General features: G+C 44.8%; 1 protein-coding gene across 1 annotated transcript in view; it reads right to left on the bottom strand.

Annotated features, from left to right (window-relative positions):
* LOC109896472 (arylsulfatase J-like) overlaps window positions 1-2171 on the bottom strand; it is a 35307-nt gene extending 33136 nt beyond the window's left edge. Inside the window, exon 1 of the mRNA XM_020490735.2 lies at window positions 1142-2171. Within this exon, the coding sequence (XP_020346324.1) occupies window positions 1142-1446 (305 nt within the window). The 5' untranslated portion in view covers window positions 1447-2171. The remainder of the gene's footprint in view (window positions 1-1141) is intronic.
* Window positions 2172-17674: the final 15503 nt, after the last annotated feature.

Genomic DNA, 17674 nt, shown 5'->3' on the forward strand with positions numbered 1-17674 from the left:
GAAACAGATGCTGGTGTAGGCAGGCATCTCTATAGGGACAGTCCTGTGTGTGTGTGTCTGTGTGTGTGTGTGTGAGAAAAATGCTGATGTGAAACATCGTAGGATTAATAAACATACAGTATAAACTACACTACAAAGTGAAACTGCAATCAGGCTACCGTTATGTGTTCACCCCTGCTCTCTAATATATCTGTAGCGTTGCCTTCCGTGGACCCAAAACACAAGGTGGTTGCTATGGGGAAAGCCAAGAGTGGCTCCACTTGCAAACAGTTAACTTGTTACTGTGCTGACGTGCACCTTTGTTCTCCGGCATCCAATTATGTGTTTTGTAATTTAATTTGCAGCAACCTTGTTGCGCTTCCAGCATTTTTATACGGTGCTTTTGCATTTCAGTGTCTTGAAAACATACAGTGACTCTACAGTCGGTCTGCACAGCCGGTTGTGATACAGCCTGGAATCGAACCAGGGACTGTAGTGACGCATCTAGCACTCTAGCCTTAGACCTCTGTGCCACCAGGGAAAGATTATAGACCATCAAAGAACGAACTAGGCTTCCATTTTTATATGTTGATTAATCATCGGAGTAGAGAAACACACTATTCTTTATGACTCCTGGTAAAAATTTGACAAAGAACCAGCTAAAAAGAGGCCCATATGCATGTCAAGTAAAATTACAACCCAAACTTCATCTCCTAGGACAAACAAGTTAGCAACAGCTAACTAGCTAAATGTCCATGAATGTTTCAAGTGTGTTTCGACCTGCCATCAAATGAACATAGTTGGTTCACGGTTGGTTTTGATATTTGAACCTGTCATGATGGTGTTGGTGAGGATGGACAAAATCAACATGCACGTGATGGCGTACCCCGACTCACGCGCCGGAGTAAAAGTCACTTTAGAGTATCGAGAATGATGCACCCAAGGCCTCCAGTGTGGCCATTCCAGTGTGGCCATTCTGGTGAGGGGTAGTCAGCAAGTTACTCACCTCTTAACTTTAACACATTTATAACACATTTATATCACTTTATAACACATTTATATCACTTTATAACACATTTATATCACTTTATAACACATTTAAAACACTTGCATTGTCCATTGACCACAACTGAATGGCCACTAAACAGTAGGATAAACGTACCTGCCAGTCATCAATTGACTCCTGGAGGGGCTACAGAGAGGCTGCACGTAGTAATTCTCCAGTTTCACTCCCTGCGCTGCCAGCCTGTCCAGAGTTGGGGTTTTGATCTCGGACCCATGGTAGCCCACGTCCCGGAAGCCTTGGTCATCAACCAGGATGAAAATGATGTGAGGTTGAGTAGTTGGACTGTCAAGTTCATTCACTCGGTTTTGCAAATTGCTATTCCAATTTTCCCATGACATCTGATAGCCACATGTTGGTGAAGTAAACGCGAATAAACTTGCCAGGACACTGAAGAGAAACATTTTCAACCCCTCCGTTTACGCTGCATCAAAACCAAAACATTCCAATCACTGCATCACTCTCGAAAAAATTAAAAATAAAAGCATAATTGTTTGCTACATTGCACATTGCAACAAAGTTGCTGGTTGTCATAATGGACACAGCGTGAGTGCAGTGGCGCGCTGCACATGTTCCGGGATAACAGAAGTGGGTTCGCATTGTTCTCAATAGACTATTCTCCTACTCTAGATAGCGTTTATGTTCGGAAGCCGACGATATACCAGTCCAGTCCTTGTAAATTCTGCAACAAGTGTCTTTGTGATCACCTAAACGTTCATCTAAACTTGTGGAATGTAAAAACACATCTTTCCGTCGGAATGTTTTATTCCTCGTTTGAAACGTGGTTCTTACCGAAATCATTGGATTTACGTCACTGTCTTGCTCTGCAAACAGTCCACAAATCAATCCCGAACCTCATTCTTTCGTCTGGGACGTGGGACATCGCTCGACAGGTTGGTTTTTGGAGCTCAGTTTCTTTCCATCCGAATGGTCCTCCTCTCTCAGCAACGGCGAATCTGCTTTTCAAGAACCTCCCTGACATGCCAGCACGCGCTGTCAGCTCGGTGGGCTGTTCCGTGTGTGGGTTCTCCCGGCGCTCACGGTCAACTGCTCAACACCGCAGAACTGAAAGCTCAATTCATGCAGCATTTTGTCACTGCCTCTGCGTTCTGGCATTTCAACATCCCTGTCTGAATCTCTCTCCCAAAGTCCACATATGTAAATGAGAGTAGGGTAGTGGGCTACGATAAAACATCTGCGTCAACCTTTTGGTTTATGAGTGACAGTGTCAATGCAAATAATGGGATCCATTTCAACCGTCTTCTCGAATATAATTGATTTGTTTCCGCATAACTCCTAGAGGAAAGCTGTTTTACTTCTCTGGATTTGCAGACCTGCAAGGAGTGACATTTGCAGTGGCGATTTTAGCATGTACATCTTGGAGGCGCAAACGAAAAAAATGCGACTAGACAACACATCACTAACAATACATTAATTGCATTATAACGGTGACAAATGGTACCCACAAACTGTTAGGGCCTACAGCAGTCCCAACACCTTATTACTGCTACACCTGGTTATCAGTGGAGCCTTGTCTAGCAGCGAAACAGTTCATTCAGCCTTATTTACTGCCTTAAAAACATAGCTGATATGGCTGACTTGACCTATTAAGGATTAGCACCTTTTATTACATTTTTGCAGAAAATTACATAATCTAACTGCCTATAGCTCAGGCCCTGAAGCAAGCATATGCATATTCTTGGTACCATTTGAAAGGAAACACTTTGAAGTTTATGGAAATGTGAAAGGAATGTAGTAGAATATAACACAATAGATCTGGTAAAAGATAATACAAAGAAAAAAACTACCGTTCTTTTGTATTTGTTTTGTACCTTCATCTTTGAAATGCAAGAGAAAGGCCGTAATGTATTATTCCAGCCCGGATGCTATTTAGATTTTGGCCACTAGATGGCATCAGTGTATTTGCAAAGTTCTAGACTGATACAATGAACCATTGCATTTAACAAGAATTTAAGCTTTCTGCCAATATCAGAAATGTCAATGTCCTGGGAAGTGTTCTTGTGTTCTCTTACAACCTCATGCTAATCGCATTAGCCTATGTTAGCTCAACTGTCCCGATGAATGGACACCGATCCCGAAGAAATGTGGTTTCTACTGATAATTGAGATATAAAAGCTATGGCATAAGGGGACGACGAGCGGATAAGAGGCAAGCCGTAATTTTGATTAAGACGTTAATGAGCGAGCTAGGGCAGACATAGTCAATATAACTATTTGTTCAGCACTTTGAAATGTACATCAACAGAATTCAGAACATGGGCCGTACTTACAGTATTCTCCCTGTACACCAAGTCAGAATCGTATGATAAATAAAGGGGGCATATAAGCAGACAATGAAAGCTCTTATAATATTTGATGATGACGTTTCTCTAAAACAGGCTATAGGCCACATGTGAACCAACAAGTCAGAACAGTTGGCTAAATTAGGAAGGGAAAAATTACCAAATGATTAGGGTGAGGCACATGGGCTACTAACAGCTTACTACACAACATACACTTAGTATTACTTTCTTAGCTACAGTATACATATCTCCCTGGCATATTACATAATTTATGCGGCAGTATTCAACACATTTTTGGACTCAACTTGTTGTGCTGTGCTCACTTGAACAGGAAGGTGGCGCGGCTGTTCTTTGTGGGCAAATTTTCGCATCAAACTTTGTCATCGAAGTCTGACATTCTCTGGATTTATGGTGCTTTCAAGACAACTGGGAACTCAGGAAAAAACAAGGTCAAATCATGACATCACTGATCTTCAGGTCGGAGCTCTAGAAAGAGGCCTTAGTTCCCGACTTGAAATTCAGAGTTGGATGACCATTCAAAAACATATTTTCCCAATCAGGGGTCATTTTTTTCAGTTTCCAGTTGTTTTGAACATGGCAGAAGTCATGCTGGATTGACAGCATGGCCAATGTTTAATGTTGATCCTCTTAAGCTTGGAAAAGAGACCCTTAAACTCAGATTTGGACCACACTCCCACTCCACTGAATAGCAGACTAGTGATTGCTTTGCAATGCTTGCAGTTAGCCACTGATTCCTTCCAAACCACTAATTGTTGAATTTGCGATTTCCAACTTGTTGTGTAATGTTTATGTCCGATGGCCGATGAGCACTGCTATGTTTTATCTATAATTTCTCTTCATTGTTTCTCTTCATATGACAAGGATTGAAAGGATTTGCCAGTAGATTGTCAACTTGATTCATAATGATGAATAATACTACGTCATTTTATCTGTGGCCAATGACCTTGAGCCTTCTTGGATGGGCACTTCTAATATAAATCTATGGCAGCACTATGGCAGCACTCAAAGGGCTTCGTGCTCTCCCCATAGCTTTTGCTGTGACGTAATGTCCGCATGAGTGACAGAACACTGAGCCAATCACTGCGCAACTATAGAACATTACCAACCCCTACGCTCCGTATTTTTGGCTGACTGCCCCACCACCACAGAAAGCACTGAGCTAGGCTGAAACACCTGTATTTTGACCTGCCTTACTCAAGAAAGCAAAAAAGAGACCATGTTTGTTTGCGGCTTTATTAACTAAATGATTACAATAAAGAAATGATAAAAACTGATATATGACACGTATTAATGTCAAAATAACATGCAAAACAGGCAAAAAAACATGATTTTTGTTGTTGTAGCTAAACAGGTGGTGCTCTAAACAGATTAGTGCTCTGCCCTACCTGATGGTTTGCCCTTGGAGTCAGTCACAAAGTTTGTAATATCATTTTTGGGGAGATACAGGTAATTCGGAAAGTATTCAGACCCCTTGACTCTTTCCACATTTTGTTACGTTACAGCCTTATTCTAAAATGTATTACATTGATGAGGGGAAAAAATATATATACACACAATATTCCATAATGACAAAGCAAAAACAGGTTTTTCCAAATGTTTGCAAATGTATAAAAAAATATGGAAATATTACATTTAGTATTCAAACCCTTTACTCAGTACTTTTTTGAAGCACTTTTGGCAATGATTACAGCCTTGAGTCTTATTGGGTATGACACTACAAGTTTGGCACACCTGTATTTGGCACAGCTGGGAGTATTTCCCATTCTTCTCTGCAGATCCTCTCAAGCTCTGTCAAGTTGGATGGGAAGCGTTGCTGCACAGATATTTTCAGGTCTCTCCAGAGATGTTAAATCGGGTTCAAGTCCGGTTTGTGGCTGAGCCACTCAAGGACGTTCAGAGGCTTCTCCCGAAGCCACTAAAGCGTTGTCTTGGATGTGTGCTTAGGGTGATTGTCCTGTTGGAAGTTGAACCTTTTCCCCAGTCTGAGGTTCTGAGCATTCTGGAGCAGGTTTTCATCAAGGATCTCTCTGTACTTTGCTCCGTTCATATTTCCCTTGATCCTGACAGGTCTCCCAGTCCCTGCCACTGAAAAACATCCCCTCACCATGATGCTGTCACCACCATGCTTCACCGTAGGGACGGTGCCAGGTTTCTTCCAGATGTGACGCTTACCATAAAGGCCTGATTGGTGGAGTGCTGCAGAGATGGTTGTCCTTCTGGAAGGTTCTCCCATCTCCACAGAGGAAGTCTGGAGCTCTGTCAGAGTGACCATCGGGTTCTTGGTCACCTCCCTGACCAAGGCCCTTCTCCCGTAATTGCTCAGTTTGGCCGGGCGCCCAGCTCTAGGAAGAATCTTGGTGGTTCCAAACTCGGAGGAGGCCACTGTGTTCTTGGGGACCATCAATGCTGCAAAAAAATGTTTGGTACACTGCCCCAGATCCGTTCCTTGACACAATCCTATCTTGGAGCTCTACGTACAATTCCTTCGACCTTATGGATTCGTTTTTGCTCTGACATGCACTGTCAACTGTAGGACCTTATATAAACAGGTGTGTGCCTTTCCAAATCATATCCAATCAATTTAATTTACCCTTAGGTGGCCTCCAGTCAAGTTATAGAAACATCCAGTGGCGATCCGTCATTCAGGGCAGGTGGGGCAGGCGGGGCAGGTGAGGCAGGTGGGGCATTAATATGTGTCATATATCAGTTTGGAAACAATGTCAAAAATATATATATAATTCCGTTAATAAAGCTGCATACACACATGGTCTCTATTTTGTTAGGTAGGGCAGAGCACCATCTGTTTAGAGCACCACCTGTTGAGCTATAACAAAAACAAACAGGCAAAAAAAACATGTTATTTTGGCATTAATACGTGTCACATATCAGTTTTTATCAGTATAATTAAAATAAAATAAATAATTTAGTTAATAAAGCCGTATACAAACATGGTCTCTATTTTGTTTTCTTGAGTAAGGCAGCTCCCAAATGCAGGTGTTTCAGCCTAGCTCAGTGCTTTCTGTGGTGGTGGGGCAGCCAGCGGAAAATAGGAGCATTGCGCCGTGATTTGCTCAGTGCTCTGTCACTCAAGGGGACTGTACGTAATTGCCAAGTTTAAGTGCTTAGTAAGGGTAGACATCCACATTTCAGCCCTTTGGGTGCTGCCATAGAGTTATATTAGAAGTGACCATCCAAGAAGGCTCAAGGTCATTGACCACAGATAAGATGACGTCAAATCACGTTATATGTACAGTAGCTTTGTTTGGACTGATGTTAACATCTTACTTTCAAAGTCTTAGCTAGCAGTCATCATCATGAATCAAGTCGACAATCTACTGGCAAATCATTTTCAATCCTTGTCATATGAAGATAAATAATAAAGAGAATTTACATATAAAATGCATCGGTGCTCATCGGCCATTGGATATAAATATTACACAACAAGTTGGAAATCGGAAATTAGTTTGGAAGGAATCAGTCGCTAACTGCAAGCATTGCAAAGCAACCACTAACGTTAGCCTGGTATTCAATGGAGTAGCTGTGTTTTTTATCTCAGAGTTCCCACCATAAATCCAGAGAACGCCAGATTTTGGTGACAAAATTTGCTCACAAGGGACCGCTGCGCCACCTTCACAAGGTGAGTCCAAAAAGGTATTGTATGCTGCTGCATAAATGATGTAATATGCCAGGGAGATGTGTATACTCTAGATAAGAAAGTAATACTAAGTGTATGTTGTATAGTAAGCTGTTAGTAGCCCATGTGCCTCACCCTAACAATTTGGTCTATTTTCACCAACGTGGTATTGTAAACACATCGTTCGTGGCCCGGTGTGCGCTTATTTGCCAACTTCTTTTGTACAGCTTTGACAGTGCTACTGATAGTAGTGGTGGCACTTGAATTGCACTTGCAAATTCAGCACACACAACATTCTATAATAGAACTGTGTTATTTGACGTGTCAAATTAAAAGCTTATTTAATGCGTCAAATATTGTTATATGACGTGTATCTTTTTTGATACACAAAGACCAAAACGCCGTTCAATGTGCCTCACCCTAATAATTTGGTCTATTTTCACCTCTTAATTTCGCCTAGTGTTCTAACTTGGTTGTGCACATGTAGCCTATAACCTGTTTTAGAGAAATGTAATCATTGAATATTGTAAGAGCTTTCATTGTCTGTTTATATTCCCCCTTAATTTATCCTAAGGTTCTGATTTGGTGTACAAGGAGTACACTGCACGAACGGCCCATGTTCTGAATGCTGTCGCTGTACATTTCAAAAGTGCTGAACAAATAGTTATATCATCTTTGCTCGCTCGCTCATTAAATGTCTTAATCGAAATTACAGATTGCCTCTTGTACATCTCAACTGTGGGTAGAAACCACATTTTGTTTAAGCAAGTCAGCCATTTAAAAAACGTTTTTTTAAACCTATATTTAACTAAGCAAGTCAGTTAAGAACAAATTCTTATTTTCAATGACGGCCTAGGAACAGTAGGTTAACTGCCTATGTTTTTTTAAAGGCAGTAAATGTGTGACAATACAGAGGCGGATGCAAGATGCAAGCAACGATGGTTTAATGAATACAGTTTACAGCAGCAACAGGACAGACAGACTGTAATCCGACCCAGGGACTAGGGCGCAACTTCCGATGATAGCGTGCTGAGAAATCCAGGGGAGTGTGTCCGGATGGGTAGGAGGGAGCACAGCAGATAATCCACACAAGGGCGGTGAGAGATGAGCACGGACACACGACACAACCTCAGAGAAGTAACAACGATCTGACAACAAGAAACACTGGTTACAGAACATATAAAGGGAAGATAAGTGATTCCAGCTGGCACAGACAATCAGGCCGAGATTGGGAACCACGCCCACACAAAACGAGAGAGAGAGAGAAGAGAGAGAGAGAGAGAGAGAGAGAGAGAGAGAGAGAGAGAGAGAGAGAGAGAGAGAGAGAGAGAGAGAGAGAAGAGAGAGAGAGAGAGAGAGAGAGAGAGAGAGAGAGAGAGAGAGAGAGAGAGAGAGAGAGAGAGAGAGAGAGAGAGAGAGAGAGAGAGAGAGAGAGAGAGAGAGAGAGAGAGAGAGAGAGAGAGAGAAGAGAGAGAGAGAGAGAGAGAGAGAGAGAGAGGAGAGAGGAGAGAGAGAGAGAGAGAGAGAGAGAGAGAGAGAGAGAGAGAGAGAGAGAGAGAGAGAGAGAGAGAGAGAGAGAGAGAGAGAGAGAGAGAGAGAGAGAGAGGAGAGAGAGAGAGAGAGAGAGAGAGAGAGAGAGAGAGAGAGAGAGAGAGAGAGAGAGAGAGAGAGAGAGAGAGAGAGAGAGAGAGAGAGAGAGAGAGAGAGAGAGAGAGAGAGAGAGAGAGAGAGAGAGAGAGAGAGAGAGAGAGAGAGAGAGAGAGAGAGATCCAGATCCAGATCGTCCCTAGCAGGTACCCAACTTCTCTCCTCCGGGCCGTAACCCTCCCAGTCCACCAGGTACTGGAATCCGCAGGTTTTATTTTAGACACATGAAAGGTAGGATGAATTCTCCTAAACGCCGGAGGAAGCTTGAGCCGGACCACCACCGGACTAATGATCCTGGTGACTTTGAACGGGCCGATAAATTTGGGGGCAAGCTTGTTCGAAACGGATCGGAGTGGAATGTTCTTAGTAGAAAGCCACACTCTTTGGCCAACGACGTATACCGGAGGCTTCGACCGGTGGCGATCGGCCTTAGCCTTGGTGCGCGCCCCCACCCGGAGAAGAGTCTCACGGGCTCTGCTCCATGCGTGACGGCACCTCTGGATGAAAGCGTGAGTGGAGGGAACAGTGACCTCGGACTCCGTACTGGGAAAGATAGGTGGCTGGTAACCTAAACTACACTCAAACGGAGAGAGACCCGTGAGCCGCCTTCGAGAACCGGTCCACCACGGTCAAAACAACCGTCTTGCCCTGGGAGGGCGGGAGGGCGGTAACAAAATCTAGCGCGATGTGGGACCAGGGTCTCGAAGGGACCGACAGCGGTTGGAGTAACCCATCTGGGGGTCGATTAGAAGTCTTCCCAGTGGCACAAACCGAGCAAGCCAAGACAAAACTGTGAATGTCACGAGCCATCAGTGGCCACCAAAAGCGTTGCTTAACCAAAAAGCTAGTGCGGCTGACTCCTGGATGACACGCTACGTTGGAGCAATGCCCCCACCGAATAACATCGGACCGACACCCCTCCGGCACAAACAACCGATTAGGCGGGCAACCGGGCGGAGGCGTTACCCCTTCTAAGGCCGTTTTGACCCTCGATTCAACCTCCCATGTGAGTGTGGAGACCACTAGGGTCCCGGGTAGGATGCACTCGGGAGTGGATGGGCGTTCGGAATGGTCAAAAATGCGAGAAAGGGAATCGGGTTTGACATTCTTGGAACCCGGGCGATACGAGAGAGAGAAGTCAAAACGTCCGAAAAAGAGTGCCCACCGCGCCTGCCTGGAGTTGAGTCGCTTGGCGGTTCTGATATATTCTAAATTTTTGTGATCGGTCCAAACTATAAAAGGTACCCCCGAACCCTCTAACCAATGGCGCCACTCCTCCAGTGCTAACTTCACTGCCAACAACTCTCTGTTGCCAATGTCGTAGTTGCGTTCCGCAGGTGATAACCGATGGGAAAGGAACGCGCAAGGGTGCATCTTGTCGTCAGAAGAGGAACGTTGGGAAAGTACCGCACCTACCCCCACCTCTGAAGCGTCCACCTCCATCACGAACTGACGCGAGGGATCGGGAGCTATGAGGATGGGAGCCGAAACAAAGCGGCTCTTGAGTTTGGCGAATGCAGCCTCGGCTGTATCGGACCACCTGAATGTCACTCTGGGGGAGGTTAAGGCGGTAAGAGGAGCGACTATCTGGCTAAAGTTGCGAACGAAACGCCGGTAGAAATTGGCGAATCCCAAAAACCTCTGTAGGGCCTTACGGGAATCTGGGCTTGGCCAATCCACCACAGCCTTAACCTTGTCAGGATCCATGCGAATACCTTCAGTCGAGACGATGTAACCTAGGAATGGAACGGATTGTGCATGAAAAATGCATTTCTCCGCCTTGACAAAAAGTCCATTCTCCAACAACCTCTGAAGCACTCGTCTGATGTGCTGAACGTGTTCCTGGAGAGAAGAAGAAAAAATCAGTATGTCATCCAGGTAAACATATATGAACTGATCAATCATATCTCTCAGCACGTCATTGACGAGTGCCTGGAAAACCGCTGGGGAGTTGGATAGCCCAAAAGGCATGACCAAATATTCGAAGTGCCCTCTGGGGGTGTTAAACGCGGTCTTCCATTCGTCCCCCGACCCTTATGCGAACCAAATGATATGCATTCCGTAAATCCAACTTAGTGAACACGGATGCTCCCTGTAACCTTTCAAAGGCTGAGGACATCAACGGTAAGGGATAGGTATTCTTCACTGTGATGTTATTCAACCCACGGTAATCAATGCAAGGACGCAGAGAACCGTCCTTCTTCCCCACAAAGAAGAACCCCGCCCCCGCTGGAGAAGAGGAAGGACGAATGAATCCAGATGCCAGAGAATCAGAGATTTATCTCTCCATAGCCTCCCTCTCAGGAACAGAGAGTGAATATAACTTGCCTTTAGGCGGAGACTCACCTGGCAATAATTCTATTGCACAGTCATAGGGACGATGAGGAGGAAGAGAAGCAGCACGGGACTTACTGAACACCTCCTTCAGGTCGAGGTATTCAACGGGCACGTTAGACAAATCCACTGCCTCCTCTAGAAACACAGAATCAGACACAGACGAACAAGCAGACACCAAACAGGACTCAAGGCACTTGTTACTCCACATGGATATAGAGTTATGACCCCAGTCAACTCTGGGGTTGTGTTGGGTGAGCCAAGGGTGGCCGAGAACTAATGGTGCAAGGGGTGAGTCCATGAGTAGAAATGATAGTGTCTCAGTGTGATTGCCAGAAGTGATGAGTGTGATAGGTTCAGTGGTGTGAGAAATGTTGGGGAGTTCTTGACCATTGAGAGCGTTGACGGATATCTTGTGCGAGAGTGAGGTGATAGGAATCTGGAGTTTGTGAGCGAGCTTGAAGTCCATGAAATTAACCTCTGCTCCTGAGTCCAGTAAGGCTTGGGTGTCGTGCGTGTGGGTGGCCCATCTTAGTCTTACCGGGAGGAGAGTAGATGATGAGGTCTTCTCTGTGGTGACACCACCCGATAGTAGCCTCATGCTTACTACCGGGCCTGATCTTTTACCGGGCAGGAGTGGATAAAGTGGCCCGCTCTACCACAGTAGAGACAGAGTCCTTGGGATCTCCGCCTCTCCCTCTCTTCCCGGGAGAGGTGAGCTCTCCCCAGCTGCATGGGTTCGTGAGCGGAGGCTGAACTGGCCGTGTTCCTGCCGCTGGCATGCCAGCCCTCCGTGTCGTTATACGGTCTGTTAGGGCATGCTCGGCGGCCAATACGACTCAGACGAGCGTCGACCCTCAAGGCTAGTTCCACTAGTCCATTTAAATTCCTGGGAAGGTCCAGAACATAAATATCCTTCTGGATCCGGTCCTCCAGCCCATGCAGGAACATGTCCCACTGCGCCTCCTCGTTCCACTGACACTCTGCGGCCAGAGTGCGGAATTGGATGGAGTATTCCGATACTGAACGGTCTCCTTGGCGAAGGTCAGCGAGTAGTCTGGCCGCCTCCCTACCCGCCACGGCCCGATCGAAGACCCTTCTCATCTCCTCGGAGAGTGTCTGGAAAGAGGTGCAGCATGGGTCCTGGTTCGCGCACACCGCCGTTCCCCAAAGAGCCGCTTTGCCTGATAGCAGTGTGAGTACGAATGCTACCTTAGACTGTTCACGGTTGAAGGTCCGTGGCTGCAACGAGAATTGCATGGAACATCTCGTAAGAAAAGCTCTGCAATAGTCAGGATCACCTGAATAACCCTCTGGTGTCGGTAGCCGTGGCTCTAGCTGGGAATCCGGCTCTGGCGGGGCGGGTTGAACTGCCGGTGTAGGTGGCGCAGCGAGACCCCTCAGATGTTGTAATTGTTGGGTCAGCTGGGATACCTGCGTCGCAAGGGCTTGTACTGCCCGACCTGTGCTGGAGATGTTCTCCTCTTGTTGATCCATTCTCGTGATACTGCGGGAAATGAATTCGGTCAGACTCGTTGAACTCGCTGCATCCATGGTCTGGTCAGATCGTTCTGTGACAATACAGAGGCGGATGCAAGATGCAAGCAACGATGGTTTAATGAATACAGTTTACAGCAGCAACAGGACAGACAGACTGTACTCAGACGGAATCCGACCCAGGGACTAGGGCGCATCTTCCGATGATAGCGTGCTGAGAAATCCAGGGGAGTGTGTCCGGATGGGTAGGAGGGAGCACAGCAGATAATCCACACAAGGGCGGTGAGAGATGAGCACGGACACACGACACAACCTCAGAGAAGTAACAACGATCTGACAACAAGAAACACTGGTTACAGAACATATAAAGGGAGGATAAGTGATTCCAGATGGCACAGACAATCAGGCCGAGATTGGGAACCACGGCCACACAAACACGGGAGAGAGAGAGAGAGAGAGAGAGAGAGAGAGAGAGAGCGAGAGAGAGAGAGAGAGAGAGAAAGAGAAAGAGAAAGAGAGAGGGAGGCAGTGGATTCATGAACCGTGACAAAATGAGGCTGAATGAACTGTTTCAGCTTTGCTGGCATGCATCCCACCTTTTTATTTGCCCCACCAAGATTTACATTCTAAAATCGCCACTGGAACCATCCCAAGGATGATCAATGGAAACAGGATGTACCTGAGTGTCACGACTTCCGCCGAAGTCGGTCCATCTCCTTGTTCGGGCGGTGTTGGGCGGTCGACGTCGCCGGCTTTCTAGCTACCGTCGATCCATTTTTCATTTTCCATTTGTTCTGTCTTTGTCTTTCACACCTGGCAACCAATTACTTGTTTTTTACTTGTTTATTATTTAACTCGTTCGACATGTTTTGTTTATGAGTGATTGTTCTTTGTACATCGGTCTGTTTTGTGGGCTCGTTATGTTACTGTGTATTTTTGTATTTTGAGTCAAATATGTTGATTACTGAATTCTGCTGTCCTTCGCCTGACTCTCTACACCAGCTACACACACAGGACTATTACACTCAGCTCAATTTTGAGTCTTATAGCAAAGGATACTTATGTAAACAAGGTGTTTCTGTTTTTTATTTTTATTACAATTGCCAACATTTCTAAAAACCTGTTTTCGCTTTGTCATTATGGGGTATTGTGTGTAGATTGATGAGGACAATGTTTTATTTAATCCATTTTAGAATAAGGCTGTGACGTAATAAAATGTGGAAAAAGTAGAGGGTTCTGAATACTTTCCGAATGCTCTGTATTTACAGTTGAAGTCGGAGGTTTACATACACTTAGGTTGGTGTCATTAAAACTCGTTTTTCAACCCCTCCACATATTTCTTGTTCACAAACTATAGTTTTGGCATGTCAGATAGGACATCTACTTTGTGCACGACACAAGTAATTTTTCCAACAATTGTTTACAGACAGATTATTTCACTTATAATTCACTGTATCACAATTCCAGTGGGTTATAAATTTACATATACTAAGTTGACTGTGCCTTTAAACAGTTTGGAAAATTCCAGAAAATGATGTCATGGCTTTAGAAGCTTCTGATAGGCTAATTGACATCATTTGAGCCAATTGGAGGCGTACCTGTGGATGTATTTCAAGGCCTACCTTCAAACCCAGTGCCTCTTTGCTTGACATCATGGGAAAATCAAAAGAAATCAGCCCCAAAAAATTGTAGACCTCCACAAGTCTGGTTCATCCTTGGGAGCAATTTCCAAACGCCTGAAGGTACCACATTCATCTGTACAAACAATAGTACGCAAGTATAAACACCATGGGACCAGGCAGCCGTCATACCACTCAGGAAGGAGACGCGTTCTGTCTCCTAGAGATGAGCGTACTTTGGTGCGAAAAGTACAAATCAAAGCCACTCAGGAAGGAAGAAGCCACTGCTCCAAAACCGCCATAAAAAAGGCAGACTACGGTTTGCAACTGCACATGGGGACAAAGATCATAAATTTTTTTAGAAATGTCCTCTGGTCTGATGAAACAAAGATAGAACAGTTTGGCCATAATGACCATTGTTATGTTTGGAGGAAAAAGGGGGAGGCTTGCAAGCCGAAGAACATCATCCCAACCGTGAAGCACGGGGGTGGCAGCATCATGTTGTGGGGTTGCTTTGCTGCAGGAGGGACTGGTGCACTTCACAAAATAGATCATCATGAAGAAGGAAAATTACGTGAATATATTGAAGCAACATCTCAAGACATCAGTCAGGAAGTTAAAGCTTGGTTGGAAATGGGTCTTCCAAATGGACAATGACCCCAAGCATACTGCCAAAGTTGTGGCAAAATGGCTTAAGGACAACAAAATCAAGATATTGGAGTAGCCATCACAAAGCCCTGACCTCAATCCTAAAGAAAATATATGGGCAGAACTGAAAAAGCATGTGCGAGAAGGGAGGCCTACAAATCTGACTCAGTTACACCATCTGTCAGGAGGAATGGGCCAAAATTCACCCAAATTATTGTGGGAAGCTTGTGGAAGGCTACCCGAAACGATTGACCCAAGTTAAACAATTTAAAGGCAATGCTACCAAATACTAATTGAGTGTATGCAAACTTCTGACCCACTAGGAATGTGATGAAAGAAATTAAAGCTGAAATAAATAATTCTCTCTACTATTATTCTGACATTTCACATTCTTAAAATAAAGTGGTAATCCTAACTGACCTAAGACAGGGAATTCTTACTAGGATTAAAATGATTAATTGTCAGGAATTGTGAAAAACTGAGTTTAAATGTATTTGGCTAAGGTGTATGTAAACTTCCGACTTCAACTATATATACATTTACGATATCAAACCAGATAATGTAAATCATAAGACAGTTATGTATATTCTTCTGTATATCAAGTTATATATACATTCACTTCATTTCCTTTAAAGACTCAGACATTAGTTAGAATCTAAATATTGCACAATGTCCTCATTTGTGGTTGCCTCAACAACAACTATAGAATTAGTTTTTAGTTTGTGTCCTGAAAGTGATTTGACTTGGCAATGACAGCATGCTCTTGTTCCCTTGAAAGTCAATATATATATAAAATAATAATAATAATAAGAGTTCTTAACAGGGTGTGTGTTTTTTACCCTCGCAGGTGTCGTCTCCTTCAGACATGAGCTCGTCGTCAGAGCAGATGTTGAGCACGTTAACCAGCATCTCTGTCACTTTCTCGCCTACAAAGGGCAGAGACCAGTGTATACTGAGTGTATACAAAACATTAAGGACACATCCCCTTCTGCCCTCAGAACAGCCTCAATTCATCGGGAACATAGACTCTACAAGGTGTCAAAAGAATTCCACAGGGATGCTGGCCCATGTTGATTCCAACGCTTCCTATAGTTGTGTCAAGATGGCTTGACATTCTTTGGGTAGTGGACCATTATTGATACACATGAAAAACTCAGCAGCGTTGCAGTTCTCGACACAAACCGGTGCACCTGGCACCTACTACTACTACTACTACTACTACCACCTACTACTACTCCTGTTCAAAAGGTACTTACAGCTTTTGTCTTGCCCATTCACCCTCTGAATGGCACACATACACAATCCATGTCTCAATTGTCTCAAGGCTTTTACACATGTGACATGCTGGTAGAAATGAGGTAAAACGGATTTAAGTTTCCCTGCATTAAAGTCCCCAGCAACTAGGAGCGCCACCTCTAGATGAGCATTTCTTGTTTGCTTATGGCCGTATACAGCTCATTGAGTGGGGTCTTAGTGCCAGCATCGGTTTGTGGTGGTAAATAGACAGCTGCGAAAAACATAGATGAAAACTCTCTTGGTAAATAGTGTGGTCTACAGTTTATCATGAGATACTCTACCTCAGGCGAGCAAAACCTTGAGACCTCCTTATTATTAGATTTGGTGCACCAGCTGATAATGACAAGTAGACACAACCCTCCACCCCTCGATGAACGGACAACCCAGCCAACTGTATATTATCCATATCGTCGTTCAGCCACGACTCAGTGAAACATAAGATATTACAGTTTTTAATGTCCTGTTGTTAGGAGAGTCTTGAACGGAGAGTTTATTCCAGTTTATTCTCCAGTGACTGCACTTTGGTCAATAGTACAGATGGTCGAGGCAGGTTACCCACTCGCCAAAGAATTCTCACAAGGCAACCGGACCTGCGTCTCTTGTATAGGCGTCTCTTCTTCATGTGAATATCAGGGATTTGGGCCTGGTCCGGTATCAGCAGTAAATCCTTCGCGTCCGACTCGTCAAAGAAAAAATCTTTGTCCAGTTTGAGGTGAGTAATTGTTGTTCTGATATCCAGAAGTTATTTTTGGTCATACAAGATAGTGGCAGAAACATTATGTACAAAATCATTTACAAACAACGCGAAAAAACACACAAAATAGCACAATTGGTTAGGAGCCCGTAAAACGGCATCTCCTCCGGCGCCATTATAAATAACCAACTTATCATCAAGCTTTGTTTATTTGAATCAGCTGTGTAGTGCTGGGGCATAAACCTAAATGTGCAGCCCACTTGGCTGGAGTAGACTTGTTGTCAGAGAAAAAGTGTTTATTTTCTTAGAGGGATTCAGCCGCAGGTTAAATCAAGTAGTACTACGAAACTAGTCTTAGTATTATGATACTGACTGAGTTTCATATAAAGAGTGGTGAGTTTGTGAATTGGGCCAGAGGTGTCTGGGGAGGAGGCGGTGGTGGGATTGTACAGTGTGTGTCCATGGGTGTGTGTGTGTGTGTGTGTGTGTGTGTCCATGAAAGCCTCTGAAACAGACTCTTGACTTTCTAAGATCCAGGGAGAGTTAATGCATGGACCCACATAACGACTCAGAGAGAAGGTGTCTGAGACGTGAATTCATTTGCTGCTTGGCAAACAAGGTTGACAGACACCAATGACTTAGTGTAAATAGGAGAATGGCTCCAGAATGTCTAGCGATCCAAATGTGAATGTAACAAGGGACAAACGGTGACTGTACCTGCTTCCACTCTATGCATCGGCCGGACCGGCCCACGATGATGATGCACCGGACGGACCGGCCCACGATGATGATGCACCGGACGGACCGGCCCACGATGATGATGCACCGGACGGACCGGCCCACGATGATGATGCACCGGACGGACCGGCCCACGATGATGATGCACCGGCCGGACCGGCCCACGATGATGATGCACTGGCCGGACCGGCCCACGATGATG

This window comes from Oncorhynchus kisutch, linkage group LG9 (assembly GCF_002021735.2).
Source record: "Oncorhynchus kisutch isolate 150728-3 linkage group LG9, Okis_V2, whole genome shotgun sequence".
Taxonomy (NCBI): Eukaryota; Metazoa; Chordata; class Actinopteri; order Salmoniformes; family Salmonidae; genus Oncorhynchus; species Oncorhynchus kisutch.